The sequence below is a fragment of the Sinocyclocheilus rhinocerous genome, unplaced genomic scaffold, assembly GCF_001515625.1.
Source record: "Sinocyclocheilus rhinocerous isolate Xijiao unplaced genomic scaffold, SAMN03320098_v1.1 scaffold2085, whole genome shotgun sequence".
NCBI lineage: Eukaryota > Metazoa > Chordata > Actinopteri > Cypriniformes > Cyprinidae > Sinocyclocheilus > Sinocyclocheilus rhinocerous.
The window spans coordinates 394187-413029 of NW_015623685.1; the positions used below are offsets into that span (position 1 = coordinate 394187).

The 18843-nt window shown below is 40.6% G+C and overlaps 2 protein-coding genes across 2 annotated transcripts in view; one reads left to right on the top strand and one right to left on the bottom strand.

Moving 5' to 3' along the window:
- Positions 1–351: 351 nt before the first annotated feature.
- LOC107729136 (ras-related protein Rab-14) lies at positions 352–9368 on the top strand. Its single transcript, XM_016539560.1, has 8 exons — positions 352–560; positions 3316–3374; positions 3448–3501; positions 5803–5980; positions 6057–6123; positions 6525–6612; positions 6682–6712; positions 8879–9368. Exons 2-8 carry the CDS (start codon positions 3323–3325, stop codon positions 9054–9056), a joined length of 648 nt encoding a protein of 215 aa, XP_016395046.1. The 5' UTR covers positions 352–560; positions 3316–3322; the 3' UTR covers positions 9057–9368.
- A 2315-nt stretch (positions 9369–11683) lies between these two features.
- LOC107729293 (tyrosine-protein kinase ABL1-like) overlaps positions 11684–18843 on the bottom strand; it is a 34184-nt gene continuing 27024 nt past the window's right edge. Inside the window, exons 6-11 of the mRNA XM_016539793.1 lie at positions 18447–18624; positions 16914–17098; positions 16670–16822; positions 13858–13947; positions 13650–13778; positions 11684–13571 (exon numbers count right to left, since the gene is read on the bottom strand). Coding sequence (XP_016395279.1) covers positions 11992–13571; positions 13650–13778; positions 13858–13947; positions 16670–16822; positions 16914–17098; positions 18447–18624 — 2315 coding nt within the window. The 3' untranslated portion in view covers positions 11684–11991. The remainder of the gene's footprint in view (positions 13572–13649; positions 13779–13857; positions 13948–16669; positions 16823–16913; positions 17099–18446; positions 18625–18843) is intronic.

An 18843-nucleotide genomic window follows, 5' to 3' on the forward strand; every position in this document is an offset into this window, starting at 1 on the left:
ACATCGAAATTAACGGGTTTACTAGAATAGGGTGACATGAAACTGGAAAGTGTGAATATTGTAATCAGGAGGAAAATGTAGAACATGTTTTAATGAAATGTCCCAGATACAGCAAGGAAATAAATATACTGATTGATGACCTTAAGGAAAATAAAGCGAAATTTGATTTGATAAACATTTTATATTCAAGAGTAGATTATGATCCTGAGCCACACTCCTCATCAGTAGGTGGCGGTAATGCACCTAAAAGTTGTATGCCATCCGCCATTAAAACCCCAAGAAGAAGAAGAAGACGACGAAGAATGATTTTTTAATCTACGAAACGTGCAGGATGTTTTAATGGTACAAAGACCTCTTATATACCAAAAGATCAGGGCAAATTTGGTTTCTCATGTCATGACCCCTTTAACAGATCGAGTGCAGTGAAGCGCTTGTTCTCTGGCGCCGCGCGCCGGCGAGCCGCGGAACTGCGTCAGTCTTTGTGCCGCCGCCATCTTGACCAGGATCCGGATAATCAGCACCTGAACACACTGATCTACAGCAAACACACGCGACTACAGGTGAGAGCACGCGTGACTAACACACACCACGCGTTCACACTCCGCGGAGCGCGTGTGTTCGGCGCCAAACTCGATCCTGAGGCGCGAATCAGCCGCTAGCCGCTCATGCTAACAAACCGCTAGCAGCTCCAAATCAGCACAAAAACAAGAGAACGCGTGAAATATCGCAGACAGGACGAGTGTGTGTGTGTGTGAGAGTGTGTGAGAGTGTCGTGCTGATCAGCTTTATCTCCCGCTCAGCTGTGACTGACATTCCTGTTTATATCTGACAGTTTCACACAAACACACTCTAATAAACGATGCTAGACGCGCGTTAGTGTGTGTGTGTTTCCATCAGGTCAGGCTGCTGTCAGTCATCTGCAGACTCTGATAGCTGTGAGGATGAGGATGATGAAGGTGTGTGTGTGTGTGTTAGGCTCTGACTGATGTCTCACTCATGACAGACACACTGCTGATTTATGATGATAGCTGCAGGTTATTATAGTTCAGCAGTGAAATATCATCATTCTCATCACCAGGTTCAGTGATCACATCTAACATGTACAAATATTGAAATAAATGTGACCCTGGACCACAAAACTAGTCATAAGGGTCAATTTTTATTTATTTATGCATCATCTGAAAGCTGAATACATAATCTTTCCATTGATGTATGGTTTGTTAGGATAGGACAATATTTGAAAATCTGGAATCTGAGGGTGCAAAAAAATCTAAATATTGAGAAAATCATCTTTAAAGTTGTTCAAATGAAGTTCTTAGCAATGCATATTACTAATCAAAAATTAAGTTTTGATATATTTACGGTAGGACATGTACAAAATATCTTCATGGAACATGATCTTTACTTAATATTCTAATGATTTTTGGCATAAAAGAAAAATGTATAATTTTGACCCATACAATGTATTGTTGGCTATTGCTACAAATATACCCCAGCGACTTAACACTGCTTTTGTGCTGCAGGGACACAGATATAATTAAATACTGATCTGAAACGCAGTGCGGTGTTTCAGTGTGTCTGCAGTAAGTAAACATTGCTTCAGGTTGTTTTAGAGAAGTAAACTAAGAGTGAGTGAGTTTCTCTTGTTTTGGTCATTATTGTAGTCTGATTAGCATTAGTAGACCGATCATGTTTAGATAGCTGATATATATATTACACTATTTAAATTAAAGATAGTAAATAACACATGCATAACAGTGTGTAATTACATAGTTCTATTACAAGTGTATTTATTTTACACAATATTGGGTAACACTTTGTTTTAAGGTGTCCTTGTGTAATAACTAATTATGCATACATAGAAGCAACCCTAACCATATAGTGAGTACATGTAGTTAATTAATATTACTCAGTATTCAAATGTATAATTATACTGTAACACGGACACCTTAAAATAAAGAATTGATTTTTCTGGTAAAAATTGTGACGTATATAAAATTATAATTATTGTTGTTGTTAAATGATAATATGACAATTGTAATATTTCATTGTAGAATTTAAAAAAACAAAAATTACTTAATTAAAAAGAAAAATAATACAATAACGTTTTTACATTACTGTACAATTATGACTGTCTTAAGGCCCGTTCACACCAAGCACGATAACTATAAAGATATATATAAATTAGTGCTGTCAAAACGATTAAACATTTTTTACTAATTAATCACACATTTTTCTGAAATTAATCGCGATTAATCCCACCTAACATTAAAGTTTTTAAATATACTTTTATATTGCAATAATTTCACATTCAACATTCAACATTACAGTATAACTGAGAGCTATCAATTTTAACATTTATTAGACTTTAAAAAATAACTTCTAATTTAAGTGAACTTAAAACAATCTTCACATAAACCCATTATAATAAATGTCATATTTACCTGTGCCCTTCAGCAGAAATATACAGAAATTGAAGTTATCAAACACTAAATTAAATATAAATTAATCCTTAAAGCTATAAAAGTTATTGTTTCCTCTCGCTTGAGAGCTCGTTTGACTCGCGCCTGGCGCTGAAGTGAAGTGGAGCGCGCGTCTGAAACGTCTCCCGCTCTCAGTCGTTCTGCGACTGAATAAATGCACTTCTTGTGAAGAGGAAAATGTAACAGAAGCAGCAGTTGTGAGGGGGGTGGCCAGCCCTAGCCCCGCTCCCGCGGTAAATATTTTTAACGCGTTAAACTGAAAAAATGAATCGCCTAACGCGCTAATTTTGACACCACTAATATAAATATAACGATATTAGCGTCCACACCAGCGGATGATATCGTCTGTTTATTTTAAGCGCACGCGTATCTGCCGCTTTAAATTCTCAAGCTCGTTATACCAGGATGGATTCTGATTGGCTGTCAATGTTTTTATCGTTCATTAGCTAGAAAAAATTGTTGTATTTGTGATCGCAACGATATCGTTCCTCTATATCGTTATCGTTGTGGTGTGAACTATGCTATTCTTTAATATTGTGAACGATTTTTAGTGTTATATCTTTATCGTGCTTGGTGCGAACAGGGCTTTAAATCTGTCATTTTCAAGTGTAAAACCATGCAACTTTTATTTTTAATAGAAAACCTTTTTATTTTTAATTGGAGTAAAGCTTCTCTTTTGTTCATAAGCACTTGAATACAGTACAGTACTCACTACAGTAATAACGGCATGAATTAGCGTGTGTCTATGAGTGTTTAATGCAGGTCAAACGTGATCAGAGGCATTAAAGACACGCGTGTCCGTGTAACTGCGGTGTGTGTGTGTGTGTTTCAGAGCGGCGATGGCCACGGCACCCTACAACTACTCCTACATCTTCAAGTACATCATCATCGGTGAGTGAATCGGCAGCAACGACGCGTTTCGCTCGCGTGTGTGGCGTCTCTCACGTCTGATCTCTCTTCACAGGAGACATGGGCGTCGGGAAGTCCTGCTTACTGCACCAGTTCACCGAGAAGAAGTGTGAGTGTGAACCGGGATCGTCAGCATGTTAAACACACGCCATGCAGATCACACAAACGAGCCTTGTGCTCCACATAAACAGCCTCTGTGTGCGATTGTGTGAAACGATCAGCGCGTGACGGCGGGTTTAAAGAGTCGTGACACACCTGTTTGTCGTTTATTTATTGTTTTGTTTTTTTTGCATCATTACTGACCGTCTGAATGAAGCGCTGCTTCTCCTTTATCATCACCATCAGCAGCAGATAGAAGGGTTACATGCAGGTTTGCCGACGGTCCAATAGTTTTAATCGTTCACTAGTTGTGTATGGTCACAGCTTCACGTGTAAACGTGCACAACACACACATAATCTCACACTAATGTGAATGCATGCAGATTCAGACGCTTTCCTAATGCTGACATCCTTCTCAAGTTCTTCTTAGTAGTAAGATCTGAGCTGTTTAAGTTAACACGGTGCCTACAAACACTGAGACACGTCACACCTGTCTAGTTAGTTTACATCAAGAGACAATTAAAACTAGAATTGTAGATGGTTAATCAAGTGAAGTCAGCATAAAATGGAAACGCATGTTATAGATCTGATTGTGAACAGTTCGTCTGTGCATGTTCTTTTTTTATGTTTTGACCTGGTAATGCTTAATCAATATAATTTATAAGTTATATTTATTATATTTAACTAGATCTTGACTTCTCTCTGACCTTGCCTTTGTAATCCATGCTGTAAACCCTGAACAATAAATATGATGTAAGATTACAAATAACTGCTTTTATAACAATAATCAGTTTCGTCTTAAAAGTTTAAACTGAAATTAATCATGAAGTTAAAAGTCGTCTAGTCAGTCTCACTTCAGTCCCTCATTTTTAGCCAGATCGTTTAAAAGCAGCTTCATAGTGGAAAATGGCAGAATCAATAGCCGGGTTTCCATCCAAAGTTGCGAACTTAACTTTTTGCATTTGCGAAACATTTGCGAATAAGCACCGTTTCAATCCAACGAGTCAGAGAGAACAAAATCCTGATAAACTGGCACTAAAAATCACTAAGAAAAATAGGAGAAGCCACTGAATATAATAATTTTCATTTATAATAAATTACTTGCGCCTCAGAGCGAGCAGACGAAACACAATAATATTTATTTTTTCTAAATATGGCACTTCCATTACTCGTTTCTGATGCGATACTCCAAAATGCACATAAAAGCAGGGTGATGGACGCATAGCTAATGACGCCAACGTCGTCAAATATAAGTCAAATCCATTTTGAACTGTAAAGCAGCTCTACAGAAGACAATAGAGTCATTACTGAGATCAATAGCTATGTTTCCATCCAAAATTATGAATTGCGTAAAATTGGAATTTCGCATAAAACATTTGCGAATAAAGCACTAGTTTACATCCAGTGAGTTGAAGAGAACAAACTCGTCACTTCCTGATAAACTGGCACTAAATATCACTAAGAAAAGTAGGAGAATATAATAATTTTCATATATAATAAATCACTTGCACCTCAGATCGAGCAGACGAAACAATATGAATGCGGTCATTGCTTTCGGAGGAGGATGCTGCTGTTTGGGAACGCAGTCGTGTAAGACATTAATTATACAGAAATACTTTGACGACTGACTTTGCTCGTGCATTTCCGAATGACCATAACAGCATTTCAGACGCTGTGAATGAGATCGGTCCGCTGGTTTGTCAGGATTTGCCATCCCATAGCGCAAAGTCACATGACTTTTTTGATGCAATTGGAGGAATTTATTCGCCAAATACATTTCCATCTCCTATTATTCACATTAACCCTTTTTTGCACAAGTCAAAAACCACCTCAAGCGAGCGTAAAAACGTTTTTGCGAATTAAGGGATTTTTATTCGAAAAATTTGGCGTTTCCATCACACGTTTCTCATGCGATACTTCAAAATGTGCATTAAAGGTGACCTATTATGCCCCTTTTTACAATATGTAATATAAGTCTCTGGTGTCCCCAGAATGTGTCTGTGAAGTTTCAGCTCAAAATACTCCACAGATCATTTATTATATCATTTAAATAGAAAAAGATTTGAGTGGAAGCAGAAACACGCTGTTTTTCGGGCCTGTCTCTTTAAATGCAAATGAGCTGCTGCTCCCAGCCCCCTTTTCCAGAATAGAGCTGCACCATTACAACTCGGACCTGCTAAAAATGCAACCTGGAAAAGTCAGATTTTCATGATATGTCACCTTTAAAATAGCTATGATGGAAACATAGCTAGTGTCGATGTTCATCAGAGCTGTGATTGACTCAGCAGTTGTTGTTGTTGTTCATGAGCAGTTATGGCCGACTGTCCGCACACCATCGGCGTGGAGTTCGGCACCAGGATCATGGAGGTGAGCGGTCAGAAGATCAAGCTGCAGATCTGGGACACGGCGGGGCAGGAGCGCTTCAGAGCCGTCACGCGCAGCTACTACAGAGGAGCGGCGGGAGCGCTGATGGTCTACGACATCACCAGGTACGTCAGTCATCCAGGCGTCTCGCTGAGGCTCTGGGGATGCTGGAAGCTCATGCTCTGTGTGTGTGTCGTACAGGAGAAGCACATACAACCACCTCAGCAGCTGGCTGACCGACGCCAGGAACCTCACCAACCCCAATACTGTGAGTATGAGCGGCTCAGGGTGTGTGCATAAATAAGCCTCAAACATCTATTAACAAACGTGCGTCTATATTTGAGCACTTTCGTCAGTAAATAGGGAAACACACAGCCTGCAAAACACTAAAATAAATAGGCTATCAAAGAAATAATACAGTTAAATAAGAAAGTAGCCTAAATAAGAAACTTAATTCATTGCCAAAAATTCGTAACAACTTCAATCACATGCTGTAAAATCTGCGTCGGCCTGATAACAATTAGAACGTGAACATAAATGCCTACCTTGGCTTTTCTATACAGATTTTAAATTCTTTGTCAAGACGTCATAAATAGAACGAGGCATCAGTTTACTGTCATAACGTGCCGCATCAAAGCCTATAATAACAGAAAACTGCTGTTTGTGCAGGTCATCATTCTCATAGGAAACAAAGCGGATCTGGAAGCGCAGCGAGACGTGACGTATGAAGAGGCTAAGCAGTTCGCCGAAGAGAACGGTGAGCGGAGCGTCTCACATGACAGGTCACATGACGCTGTTCCCATCTCACGCGTGTTTGTGTTCACAGGTCTGCTGTTCCTGGAGGCCAGCGCTAAAACGTGAGTGATTCCAGCCACACACATTAATCATCAGAGAGCGTAGCGTGTTCATTCACCAAACCAGTTTATGAAGAAAACCCCGACATGAAAACAGCACTTACCTGAATTAGGAATGGGAGATATGACCAAAATCTTATATCATGATAGGAGTCATTTTATATCACGATAATGATGATATATATTACCATATGTGACCCTGGAGCACAGAACCAGTCATACGGGTCAATTTGTTGGAATTGAGATTTATATACATCTTTTAAAAGCTGAATAAATAATCTTTCCATTGATGTATGGTTTGTTAGGATAGGACAATATTTGAAAATCTGGAATCTGAGGGTGCAAAAAAATCTAAATATTGAGAAAATCATCTTTAAAGTTGTCCAAATGAAGTTCTTAGCAATGCATATTACTAATCAAACATTAAGTTTTGATATATTTACGGTAGGAAATTTACAAAATATCTTCATGGAACACGATCTTTACTTAATATCCTAATGATTTTTGGCATAAAAGAAAAATCTATAATTTTGACCCATACAATGTATTGTTGGCTATTGCTACAAATATACCCCAGCGACTTAACACTGCTTTTGTGCTGCAGGGACACATATAGTTAATACATATAATAAGGTTTTTATGATATGAAATGTTTTGATACCATAGAATTTTCATAATTCTTGTCACCGCTGTCAATATCACAGAAAAGCTAATATAAGCCTAAAAGAAAAAGAAAAAAACTCAAACTCACTGAAGATAAGTAACTTATTACAAGGAACAGGACAAAAAAACTACAATAAATAAATGATATAATGTATAAATTAATCAAAAACACTGCATAGTTTTCACTGTGCAAGTTAAATTTCGTATTATTAATCTCTCGCTGTTGTTAGATTAACATGAGAGGAGGAATAATAGGCAGCTTCCCCTTTAAGAACGAACTTCAGGATCCAATGTAACTGTTACAGTATATTGTACTATTATTGTATTATTATACTGTTTACTTTCACTTCAGACCAGAATGACTGTGTTTACGAGAACGCTTGCAAAGATGGGTATTTGACACATATAAGTGTGTTTTTAACCATTCAAGGCCAATAAAGCCTCAAAAATACTGATGTATGAGCAGTGGATTCATGTGCGCCGCATTTAAACCGCTTAAAATCACTTGTTTTTAAACCGCAGTGCTTCAAAATATGTGTAAACGACACATTTAAAGACGATAATAAAGACGATAGTCCACAATCGTGTCTGCTGGTATATCGCCCGCCTCTAACCTGAACGTGGAAGCGCAGATAAAATGCTTTTAGAAACATCACCGAGACAAAAGCCAACACTGTGATAAACTCTAACAACACTAATTCCTCCCGCAAACTCCACCATACGCTATCCATCCATAGAACACCAGCAACCGGCTTTAACACAATGCTAGCATGTTAATGGCATGAATATAACATTTTAGCACATCATTCGCATATTCCTAGTATGCTTTAGCACGTTTTTAAGCATGCTTTAGTAGTTCAATCGGTTTGCTTATTTTTATTTTTTTTGACACCATAAATTGCCACCTTGTAAAATACAGTCAAACCAAAAATTATATAATTTTTGATATGTTTTTACTAGTGGGTGCAGGACACTATAGTTCATTTCTGTAAGTGAGGATAGCAAAATAAAGTAAACTGTGACATATTGCACCCAAAAATTCTTCATACAGCGGACTACCAGAAAAACTAGGGAGCAAACATTATTCAGACACTTTGAGCTGAGCATGTTTTGCTGAAGTGTTATTCTTTATTTGCTAATGTGATCTTTTTACACCACAGACTGAACAAAATGAAGCGCTGCTTGATAATTAGTTGAGCTAAATTGGTTTTATCTAATTGTGTTCCTAAATGTAACAGCTGACAGCTATTCAACCGAATTCACTACATACCTTTCTATCAAAGTTATCTGACATTATCAAGATGAATTTGTTCTGACACAGTTTAACTCGAGTTTTTCTAATAAACTGTGATAATGTGAGAAATGTTGAAGGTGTCTGAATAAATTTTGGTTTGACTGCATTTTCTCGTGAGATCAGTTTGGGTTTTCCCACACCAACATCAAGTTTGATCTAGATTTGAATCTCCCGTGAGCGTATAGATGCTGACTGTGTGTTTGTGCTCACAGAGGAGATAATGTGGAAGACGCGTTTCTGGAAGCAGCTAAGAAGATCTATCAGAACATCCAAGACGGCAGTCTGGATCTGAACGCGGCCGAGTCGGGCGTGCAGCACAAACCGTCGGCGCCGCAGGGAGGCCGGCTCACCAGCGAACCACAGCCGCAGAGGGAAGGGTGTGGCTGTTAATGACATGACCTTCATCCTCCTCCTCCTCCTCCTCCATCACACACTCGGCCGTCCCAGAGAGGGGAGGATCACGGCTACATGCGCTCATTCCCTTCTCTCTCTTCATCTGTCCGTCCTCACGCTCTCTGGTCGGTGTGTTCTTACGTTCCCATCATCCTCTGACCGCACTAACCTCTGCTCATCACGTCACACTTCAGTTCAGCCTCTTTTTATTGATGCATTGATGCATAGCTCAACAATGTGACGTCAGAGCTGTGTGGAATAAAGGTAAATTATGTGAAAAATGCGTTTTTAAAAAAACGTAGCATTAACACGTTAGACTGCACCCCATAAACACAATCCAGCCTAGAAAACAAACACTGAACCACCCCTTTAAATGCACCTTGCTCAGAATAATGCATTGCATTCATGCATTTGTAAACGTCCAGTGGTTGCACTGATCCCAGATTTAAAACCGAATGAAAGTCTCTTGTTGCGAACTCGCAATCACGTGCATGTCGACATGCGAGCGCATGCATGAGTGTGAGTCAGTTTGGGTCGGACAGCTTTATAAATCAGACACTTTATGAAAAGATTGATTCTTCCATCGCTCCTCTTCTGCCCCTTCATCATATCAGTATACATTCGTCTGTCCTCACCTGTTATTTTGTGTTGCCTTATTATTCATTCATCTTAATATTATTACTATCACCGATTAATCTCAACTAGCTCAACATGCAGTTCAGACTTGAGTTAAACAAACGGTTTCACAACACTGCTACTGTTTTTGTATAGATGGATGAAATGTGACGGAAACGGCTCCAGTCATGTAGGCTGTACAGTAAGCATCAGTGCATCGGCTTGTATATTAACAGCACCACGCACAGCTTCTTCTGAAGCAGCATCTGTGTCTTAACTCAGTGTATGTACCATATGAAATCAGATCTGATTCAGCTGCTGTACATAAGGCTGTATCTGTTGATGAAACACAGCACTGACGCCTCACTCATAAACTCTGAAGAGACGCGAGGCAACTTCTACAGAAAGTCTTACCGATGGAGATCAGATCTCAGACTGATCTAGTCCTTTTGAACTGTTTGAATGACCTCTTCTCGCTGTTCACGCGAGTAAAAACAGTACATATGTATAAACTTTGAAGGAGCTGTGCTAACGTTTGAAAAATCTGTTTGTGTATGTGGTTTTAAAATGCTGACATTTTGATTTTAATAATGACAATAAAAATGCTCTAGACAGAAAAGCGTTTCTGCCTCATTCTGAATAAACATTTAAAATGAAAATGAACACCTGCGTATCATGCGAAAGCAGACAATACGAGCATGCTGACAGAAACAAACCCTTGACGTTGTTCAAGTAGCAAAATTGCTTTGTATTTCTTGCAACAAATTGCACCAACGTTACAGAAAGAATCGACTGAAAATAGGTGATGTGTATTTACAAAGACGAGCAATTAGTCTTCAAAAGTGTGAGGCTTGAATACAAATTAAAAAGTAGTGGCATGATTTTAAGAGATAAAAAACCCATGAAATGTCAACACTGGTAGTACCATGTTGAATTAAAGGCAGCTTGTGGTTGGCCTGTCAGATGAACTAATACTGAAAACAACTGCATTATTTCAATTACACAAGCACAACAGACTGGAAAGTTTTAGTCTCGACGAGAATCATGTGGCTTGTGGTCATTGGATAAAGCTGCTCCGTTCACATCCGTGATCCCGGAGCGCTTCTGTCAGTGGTGTGTGGAAAACCTTGGAAATGACAACTGAAGTGGTAACTGAAGATCCTTCAGAGGACATTACAAACACATCTATACATATACTGCATCTTAAGTGCCGATTCTCACTCCCAAGTCGTTCTCCTTGAGACAGTAGTGTGTTTCGTTCGCTGATCCGTGATCCATGTTCAGCGAGTCTCTATAAGGCAACTGTATTTTCATAAAGGCGTTTATGTAGTGATTGTGCTGAAGCAACACTTGTTCAAAACCCCTGACGGGCCTGGAAAAGATGGGAAAACCGACTTTACGACTGCAAATGTCAATGTCGCAATCATACAATACGCGATCAGTCGATTACAAAACGAAGTTCCTCATATCACAGGGACCGTTCACATCTCGCAACAAAGCGCTTTCTTGACCAACCACACAAAGAAAGCGAAGCTAAACAGTCTTTATCAATCGTGAATGTACTTCAGAAAATATATTTTGATCCCGTAAAAATGTTTGGAAGTGTGAGGCACATGAGTTGTTTTTCTGTCAGTCATGAAATAATGCTGTTTTTAACAAATACTTTGAGAAAATGCAGAGAAGCCACTACAAAAAATATTTTCTTGCTTAGTATTTTTGTCGTTTTCTAGTATAAATATCTAAAAATTCTTGAATCAGGATGCATTTACCTGACAAGTTAAATGATTTAAGATATTTTGTCTTGTTTTCTGAAAAAATATCCAAATTCTGTTATTTTTTTGCTTAAAACGAGCAAAAATATCTGCCAATGGTGTAAGAAAAATAATATCAACTCAAAGGCTTTTCTTGCCCCACTGGCAGATATTTTTACTTGTTTTAAGCAAAAACTAACAACATTTTTTCAGAAAACAAGACATAAGTCATTTTACTTGTCAAGTAAGCATCTTAATTCCAGAATTTGAAGACATTTACACTAGAAAACAAGACAAAATACTAAGAAAGAAAATAATTTTTTGCAGTGAGGAAAGTCAAGGAATTACAGAGACTCAATCAAGTCACTACGACTTGAACCTGGGCTACCTTAAGATCGCCAAGCGGACTCTGGAGGAACGGTTCCCCTGCACTTGTGCACAGTAATAAGACACTGAACCTTTCGGAAACGTTCCTCTATTTGGCATGAGAAAAGCCGAGGTGGCTCACATCACTAGAGAAGCCCCAGACACGCAGATGACACCGGTCGCATCCGTGCTCTTCTCCGCTACCTCTGAACAATGTCACTGATCTCCTTGACGGAGGAAAGCAGCTTTGAAAAGTCTTGAGGCGTGTTGGCTCCCCCGGTGGCGGCGGGGCAGATCTGCAGCTCGCGCAGGCTGCTCTCCAACTTATTGATGGCTTCGCGGAAAGCAAACTTGTTGCGCATCTGCTGGATGGACTCGACGTAGCTCGCGCAATACTTGGACAGATTCTTGCCGGCTTCCAGCACCGCGCTATGGCTGCCGGTCTGCTCCGTAATGCGGCCGATGGCGGCTCGCAGGAGCTCGGTGCTCTCCAAGACCATCTCGCGTGTGATGCAGGAGTTGGAGAGCCGCTCCGACGGCTGGCGCGTCTTCCTTAGCGAGCGGCGAGTCGTCATGAGGGGAATGAAGTTGGATCCCGGATCACCGACAGCCGATCCGGTTCCCATCCCTGGCAGCTGACTGCTTGGGGATATAGAAGTCGTCTTTGGGGGCTGCACTTTTGAGGTGTTTTTTGGCACTTTCTTAGCACTTTCTTGGGAAAGGCTCACGCCTTTGCCTTGTTCTGCGGATCCAGGACTTGGAGGGTTGTGTTCAGACGAGCCTTTGGCTTTGGTATCCAAAGAAACGTCAAAAGTGGGGCTCCTCGAAGTCTTTCTGGATTTGCCGCTCGAGACCGGAGGCGGAGGAGGAGCTGGTTTGGGTTTGGCGAACTTCCCCTTCTCTCGGTCTCTTTGTCCAGGGACTTCGGAAGAGTTCTTGAGCCTACGAGGTCTGCATTCGTCTCCTGGAGGTGGAAGCACATTGGGTTTGAACAGCTCCGCTTGCAAGGCGCTCGTTTTGGAGCTTTCCGTCCGACGGCTGAGCTTCGGTGTCAGAGTCAAAGGACTTGATCCAGGACTAGACTCCGAGTCCTTAAACACTTCGTCTGGTGCATCCGAGTCGGTTTTCTTGGGAAGGCGCGGTGGCGGAGTAAGGGTGCCACCACGGGGCACACAATCGGCTTTCTTGCGAGGCAGAGCTGGCTTTCCTCCAAAGGTTCCCGAGTCAAAGTGAGACGACTGGATATCACGGGGCAAGGTAACCGACTTCCACTCGGTGCGTTCGGACCCCGGAGGCATGCTAGAGGTGGAAGAAGACCTTAAGAAGCGCTTGGAGTTTGACATGGGGTCTTCTTCTGCGGGTGGAGTCGTGGCAAGCTTCCCTCCGCCGGCTGATGTTGTGCCTTTTTTCCGTGAATGAGATGGAAGGAGCTGACCGGGATAAACCATGGCTCCATTGGTGACTCCGACAATCGTTGTACTGTTGGAGCCGACCAATTTAGAAGGGTCGATGCTGTCGTTAGTGGAAGCGCCGTTGTTAAAATCATCTCTGCAGTCGGAAGCCAGTCCTCTACGATCCAGTTGCCCATCCATCTTCCCGAAGGAGCTGCTGCGTTTAGGCGGTGCCGGAGCCGTTCTCTTCTTTTTCTTGATTAAACTGAACGGATTCATTCGGAACTTATCTTTATCTTTGGCTAGGAGGCGATCGTCTTCGTTTAAGTTGCTATCAAGGACAGGCCTCGGGAGCATCGGGGGCCCGGTTACCTCGGGCTCTGCTGCGTCTGGAAAGGGTACAGCTTCATCAGTCTGCAGAAAAGCAGCTCAGAATTCACTGTGAATGTTGGGAGAGCGCAGCTTACCGGGACTGTCGCCATCCCTGCTGTCCGTATGTCTTCGCAGTGTCCTCGTCTTAGTGGGAAGTTCTGGAGCCTGCTGTATCGGACCCAGTGTCAGCTTCTTACCCTTTTTGCCCAACTCTTTCTCCACCTCTGCAACCCATGAAAAGTGAAGATGAGCCACAAGAAAGTACACGTTCATTTCTCTAAATCTCCAGAGACAGAGTCTCACCGTCGGAGATACTGGACTCTTGAAACATCGTCTCAAACGCCTGGTGGGTTTCAGCAAAAGAAGGCCGCTCTGCAGGGTTCCACCTCCAACCTAAAGACAGAAACACGCAGGTCAGTCCAAAGGGCCTGTATTAATACCGTTTACAGGGGACTTTTATAAGGTGTTTGAACACAGTGTGTAAAAACAACCAGCCTATAATGGTAAAAATCCACCAAGTCAGTTTTATTTTTATAATCCCAATAAAGCATAAACAGTCTCTCAGAACACGCAATACCAGATTTAGGGAGAAATCCCGCCCATTTGTGACGTTCTCTGCCCTATTAGCATAGACACAGCCCTGAGTGAGAAAAAGCAGTCCACCTTTACTGTTTTCCTGCTGTAGCTGCTGGAGATACACAATGTCAGCGCCAAAAGTCCTATGTTTGTGCCAATCATTTTACACCGGACTGCTTCACAAAGGAGGGTTAGTTCAACGCTGGATTTTTGCAAAAGTTGATTCTGAAAGAGGGATCAATACCAACGCTTCGTGCATAACCGTCAGCTCCAAAGCAAGCGCGTCATATTTTGTTTTCCAAATTGCCTTTCTGAAAAAGCTTCTTGGCACTAAAGGCTAAAGGACTTGTAAGCATTATAGATAGTTTGTATTTCTGGTGTAAAACCAAACTTACTTTAGCTTTATTAATTTAATGCTGTATATTGAGTAGTGGACGATGTTAAATCCATATCTGAGGAAAAACGCATTGTTAGTCGGCGCCACCTAGCATGCAGGCGTGAATTAGCAGAAGGCGATCAATCGTTTCGTGTTCGGTGTGAAAGCACTGTTTGTCGGCGATTCGCCTTGCTTTTTCGCTCAATGTGAAACGGCCTTAATGTTGCTAAAGTTACCATCGTCTCTTGTCTGTTTTCACTGGTGCTGCCTTCACGTGCTACTAGAATGATCGCAAATAGGAATGTGGTAGTTAAAAATTGCATATGAAAGCAATGTGAAGTCGACCGCTTTCATTTGTCGAGCTCATAATCACAAGTGGGACTGGGAGAATCCGTGCATCATTCATTCACTTGTTTTTTTTTTTATTTAATATTGAAAATAGAAAAATGTGAAAAACGCTCCTTTTTCGTTTTTAAATTTTTTCCCAAGAAACGAAAAACAAGAATTCGGCTTAATTTTTCGTTCAAGGGTAGAAAAATGAATAAGCAGCTTGAATATTCGATTTCTACACGTGGGCGGGAATTAACTGCCCCTTTCTGCTGATTGGTCAGCCGAAGATCAAACCGTGCCGTCATCATCACGCATTAAGAAACCGTACACCTGGAGGACTATTATTCTTCCTCGAGGAACTGCGGAAGGTTGATCTTCGGCTGACCAATCAGCAGAAAGGGGCGTTTAATTGACCGTTCACAAAGACACGCCCTCCTTAGTTACTGTTGCTATCCCCGACAAACAATGCTGCTCTCACACTACACACGTGTTCTCACGCAGTGAAAAATACATCGCAGAGCAAAGAGGAAACTGACAAAACACCGACAGACAAGACAGAGCAGGTTACTTCTGCTATGAAACAAGGTCTCAGGACTCTCAGCTTTTAAATTGTGTAATTTTTAAAGAAATTCAAACAATAAATATCGTTTTGTGGTTCTTTAATGTGTCGTGACAGATCGCTGTATTGCCACGTGAACCGATCGTCTTTTCATATTTATGTAAAGCACGAAATGAATGTTCTCACGCAGTGAAAAATACATCGCAGAGCAAAGAGGAAACTGACAAAACACCGACAGACAAGACAGAGCAGGTTACTTCTGCTATGAAACAAGGTCTCAGGACTCTCAGCTTTTAAATTGTGTAATTTTTAAAGAAATTCAAACAATAAATATCGTTTTGTGGTTCTTTAATGTGTCGTGACAGATCGCTGTATTGCCACGTGAACCGATCGTCTTTTCATATTTATGTAAAGCACGAAATGAACATGAATAAACATCAAAAAGTATTTTATGTCAACCGCGGAACACAAAAAACGCTTTAAAGGAATTCCTTAGCTTATTGCCGTTTCTGTGGCAGCCTACAACAGCACAGCTTAACCCTCCACACATTTTTATATTTAGTTATATTGAAAAAGTTTCAATCCAGTCGATCTTTTTTTACCCCGTTTTAACATGGATTTCTATGGAGACCGGCCGTAGCTGTCGGGCAAGATGGTGGATAGCAGCGGCGGTACATTATATTCGCGTTCTGATTGGTCAGATCGCCTGTCAATCAAGCTCTTTGTTAACGGTCAATTCCCGCCCACGTGTAGAAATCGAATATTCAAGCTGTTTATTCATTTTTCTACTCCTGAACGAAAAACAAAAAATTAAGCCGAATTCTTGTTTTTCGTTTCTTGGAAAAAAATTAGAAAAGGAGCCGTTTTCTCTTTTTCCTACTTTCAATATTAAATAAAAAAACTAGTGAACGGATGATACACAGATTTGAGAGTTTCAGTGCGTGAGATTGTCCCATTTTGTTTTTGCCAGCTCTTAAAGCTCCGCCCTCTTCTGAAAAGGGGGGCGGAAGCACCAGCTCATTTGCATTTAAAGGGACAAACACAAAGACGGCGTGTTTTGGCTCATACCCTTAAAAGTGGCAATTTTAGCAAGCTATAAAAAATTATCTGTGAGGTATTTTGAGCTAAAACTTCACATACACACTCTAAAGGTCATCAGAGACTTATTTTACATCTTGTTAAAAGGGGCATAATAGGTCACCTTTAATTGTAATCATTTTGTTCAAACACTTGAGCTTGTCTACTTTTAGGTCCTGATCTAAAGAGCTACTTACAGGCCCTCATGAGCTCATAGACTTTCTCTGGGCATCCCTCAGGTCTGTCCATGCGGTAATCTTTCTCTAGTAGCTCGTACACTTGGGACAAGTCGATTCCAGGATACGGAGACAACCCATAGGTGGCGATTTCCCAAAGTAGGACTCCAAATGCTAAAGAGTTCAAGCAAAAATGTCAGCTTTACACATGAGATAACACAGATACATCTCGACCTGGGAAGTGAATTCATTGACTTCTGCTTACCCCACACGTCTGACTTGATGGAGAATTTGTTATAGGCCAGACTCTCCGGGGCGGTCCATTTAATGGGAAACTTGGCTCCTACATGGGCTATGTAGGTTTCTTCAGTCATCAGGCGACTCAGTCCAAAATCTGCCACTTTAACCAAGTGGTTTTCCCCAACTAAGCAGTTACGGGCAGCCAGATCCCTGAAACAAGAGCCAGATCGTAACTGGAAACGTGTCACTTCCTACTATTACTAATACTATGTTGTCCCTTTGTCCTAGGGCTGGGCGATATGGCAAAAAAAAATTATCTCGATTTTTCAGAACGTTTGACCGATTCTTGATGTTTTTTACGATTTTTAACTAGTCAACTTGAAAATGTAACTACAGCATGATTCAAGTAACTTTTTCTTTATTAACCCTGTATAAGAAAATTCTATTCCACGTGCAGCACACACGATGTAAATGTTAAACAAATCACTTGTTAAGTATCTTTGCAGAATAGATGCATGAACTACAACTACATCTTGTGCAAACTTGTCTTATACATATTATGTGTTCAGAAATAATACAAGGAAAATGCTTAAAATAAAATCTCAAAAGTCAAGGTAATTCAAATTCAAGATGACTAAATATATAACACCAGTAGATTATTATTAACTATAAATATTCTGTAAAAACAACGAACAGCAGCTTTTAGCCTGTCATCATGATGCAAGCATGAAATATCAGTCATACAGTAGTAGTTCTTCACAGGTTTTTTATTCGATTGCGCTGCTTTTCCATTGTTTATTCTATGTAAACATGAACGCATTTGACAGTTGCGCTTGCATCTCATGCATGAAACGGCTTTCTGAAAACACTGCGCTCAAGTTAAAACAAGTTCACTCCCATCTTCTTACATGTGTTTCCTATTCCTCTGCCTGCGTCGCATCTTTGTCAACACAAAAGCACATTCTGTGTGAATGGCGCTTAGCGCTATATTCTACGTCTGGTCCTTCACAGAGCGCTTAATCACGTGCGCCGACATGCGTTCTTTTCTCTTCACTGTTATCTCCGGCATATTGTCTAAGTGTCTAATTCTAACATTTGGTAATATTTCTATTCAAAACCGCGAGTTCCTCGATTTCTAAAAAATAAACTTGTGGCAAAACATTAAATTCGAATTACTCGATAAAATCGGGAAAAAAAATCGCCCAGCCCTACTTTGTCCTGTAACGTTTTAGTTCACAGAATGCAATAAATACATTTTGTGAACTACCTTTGAAGGAGCTGACACATTCTGATTCTTTTTATATGTCTATTTAAGAAATTGTGTTCAGTTATCTTGCTTGCTTGTTTTAGCAAATCAGGCCGAGAGAGTGACAGCACTGCCTATCTAGACAATTTAATTATTGTGCTATAAAACTTGTTTCAACTAGTCACTTCTGTCTGATGAAGCAAGAGAAAGGCTCAAGGGAGAAACTCGAGCGGTGCACATCAAGCTACTGTGAAGAAGCAACACAATGACTATTTAATAACAATCGACTTTGTTATTACGAACGCAGCTCACCTGTGGATGAAGTTCTTCTTCTCCAGATATTCCATGGCGGAGGAGATCTGCGTGGCCATGTAGAGCAGCACCACAGCATTGACCTCCTCGTGATTACACTCACGCAGGTAATCCAGCAGGTTTCCATGGGTCATGAACTCGGTGATGATGTAAAACGGAGGTTCCCGTGTGCAGACACCTGACATCAGAGAAAACACAGGCTCTTTGTGAAGGAAGCTTCATTTAGAAGCACATTCCTCCAGAACATCATTGGACGAGTCATGTTTGATAGACCAAAAACTCACAAACACACACTGCAAAAAATGATTTTCTTACTTGGTATTTTCATCTTGTTTTCTAGTATAAATATCTAAACATTTTTGAATCAAGATGCATTCACATGACAAGTAAAATGACT

What these genes read in the sequence shown, in the direction of transcription:
- LOC107729136 (XM_016539560.1), top strand. Translation starts at nt 3,323, where the DNA reads ATGGCCACGGCACCCTACAACTACTCCTACATCTTCAAGTACATCATC. An exon ending in CTTCAAGTACATCATCATCG is followed by an intron (nt 3,375 to 3,447) that starts GTGAGTGAATCG and finishes CTCTCTTCACAG; the next exon opens with GAGACATGGGCGTCGGGAAG. An exon ending in ACCTCACCAACCCCAATACT is followed by an intron (nt 6,124 to 6,524) that starts GTGAGTATGAGC and finishes CTGTTTGTGCAG; the next exon opens with GTCATCATTCTCATAGGAAA.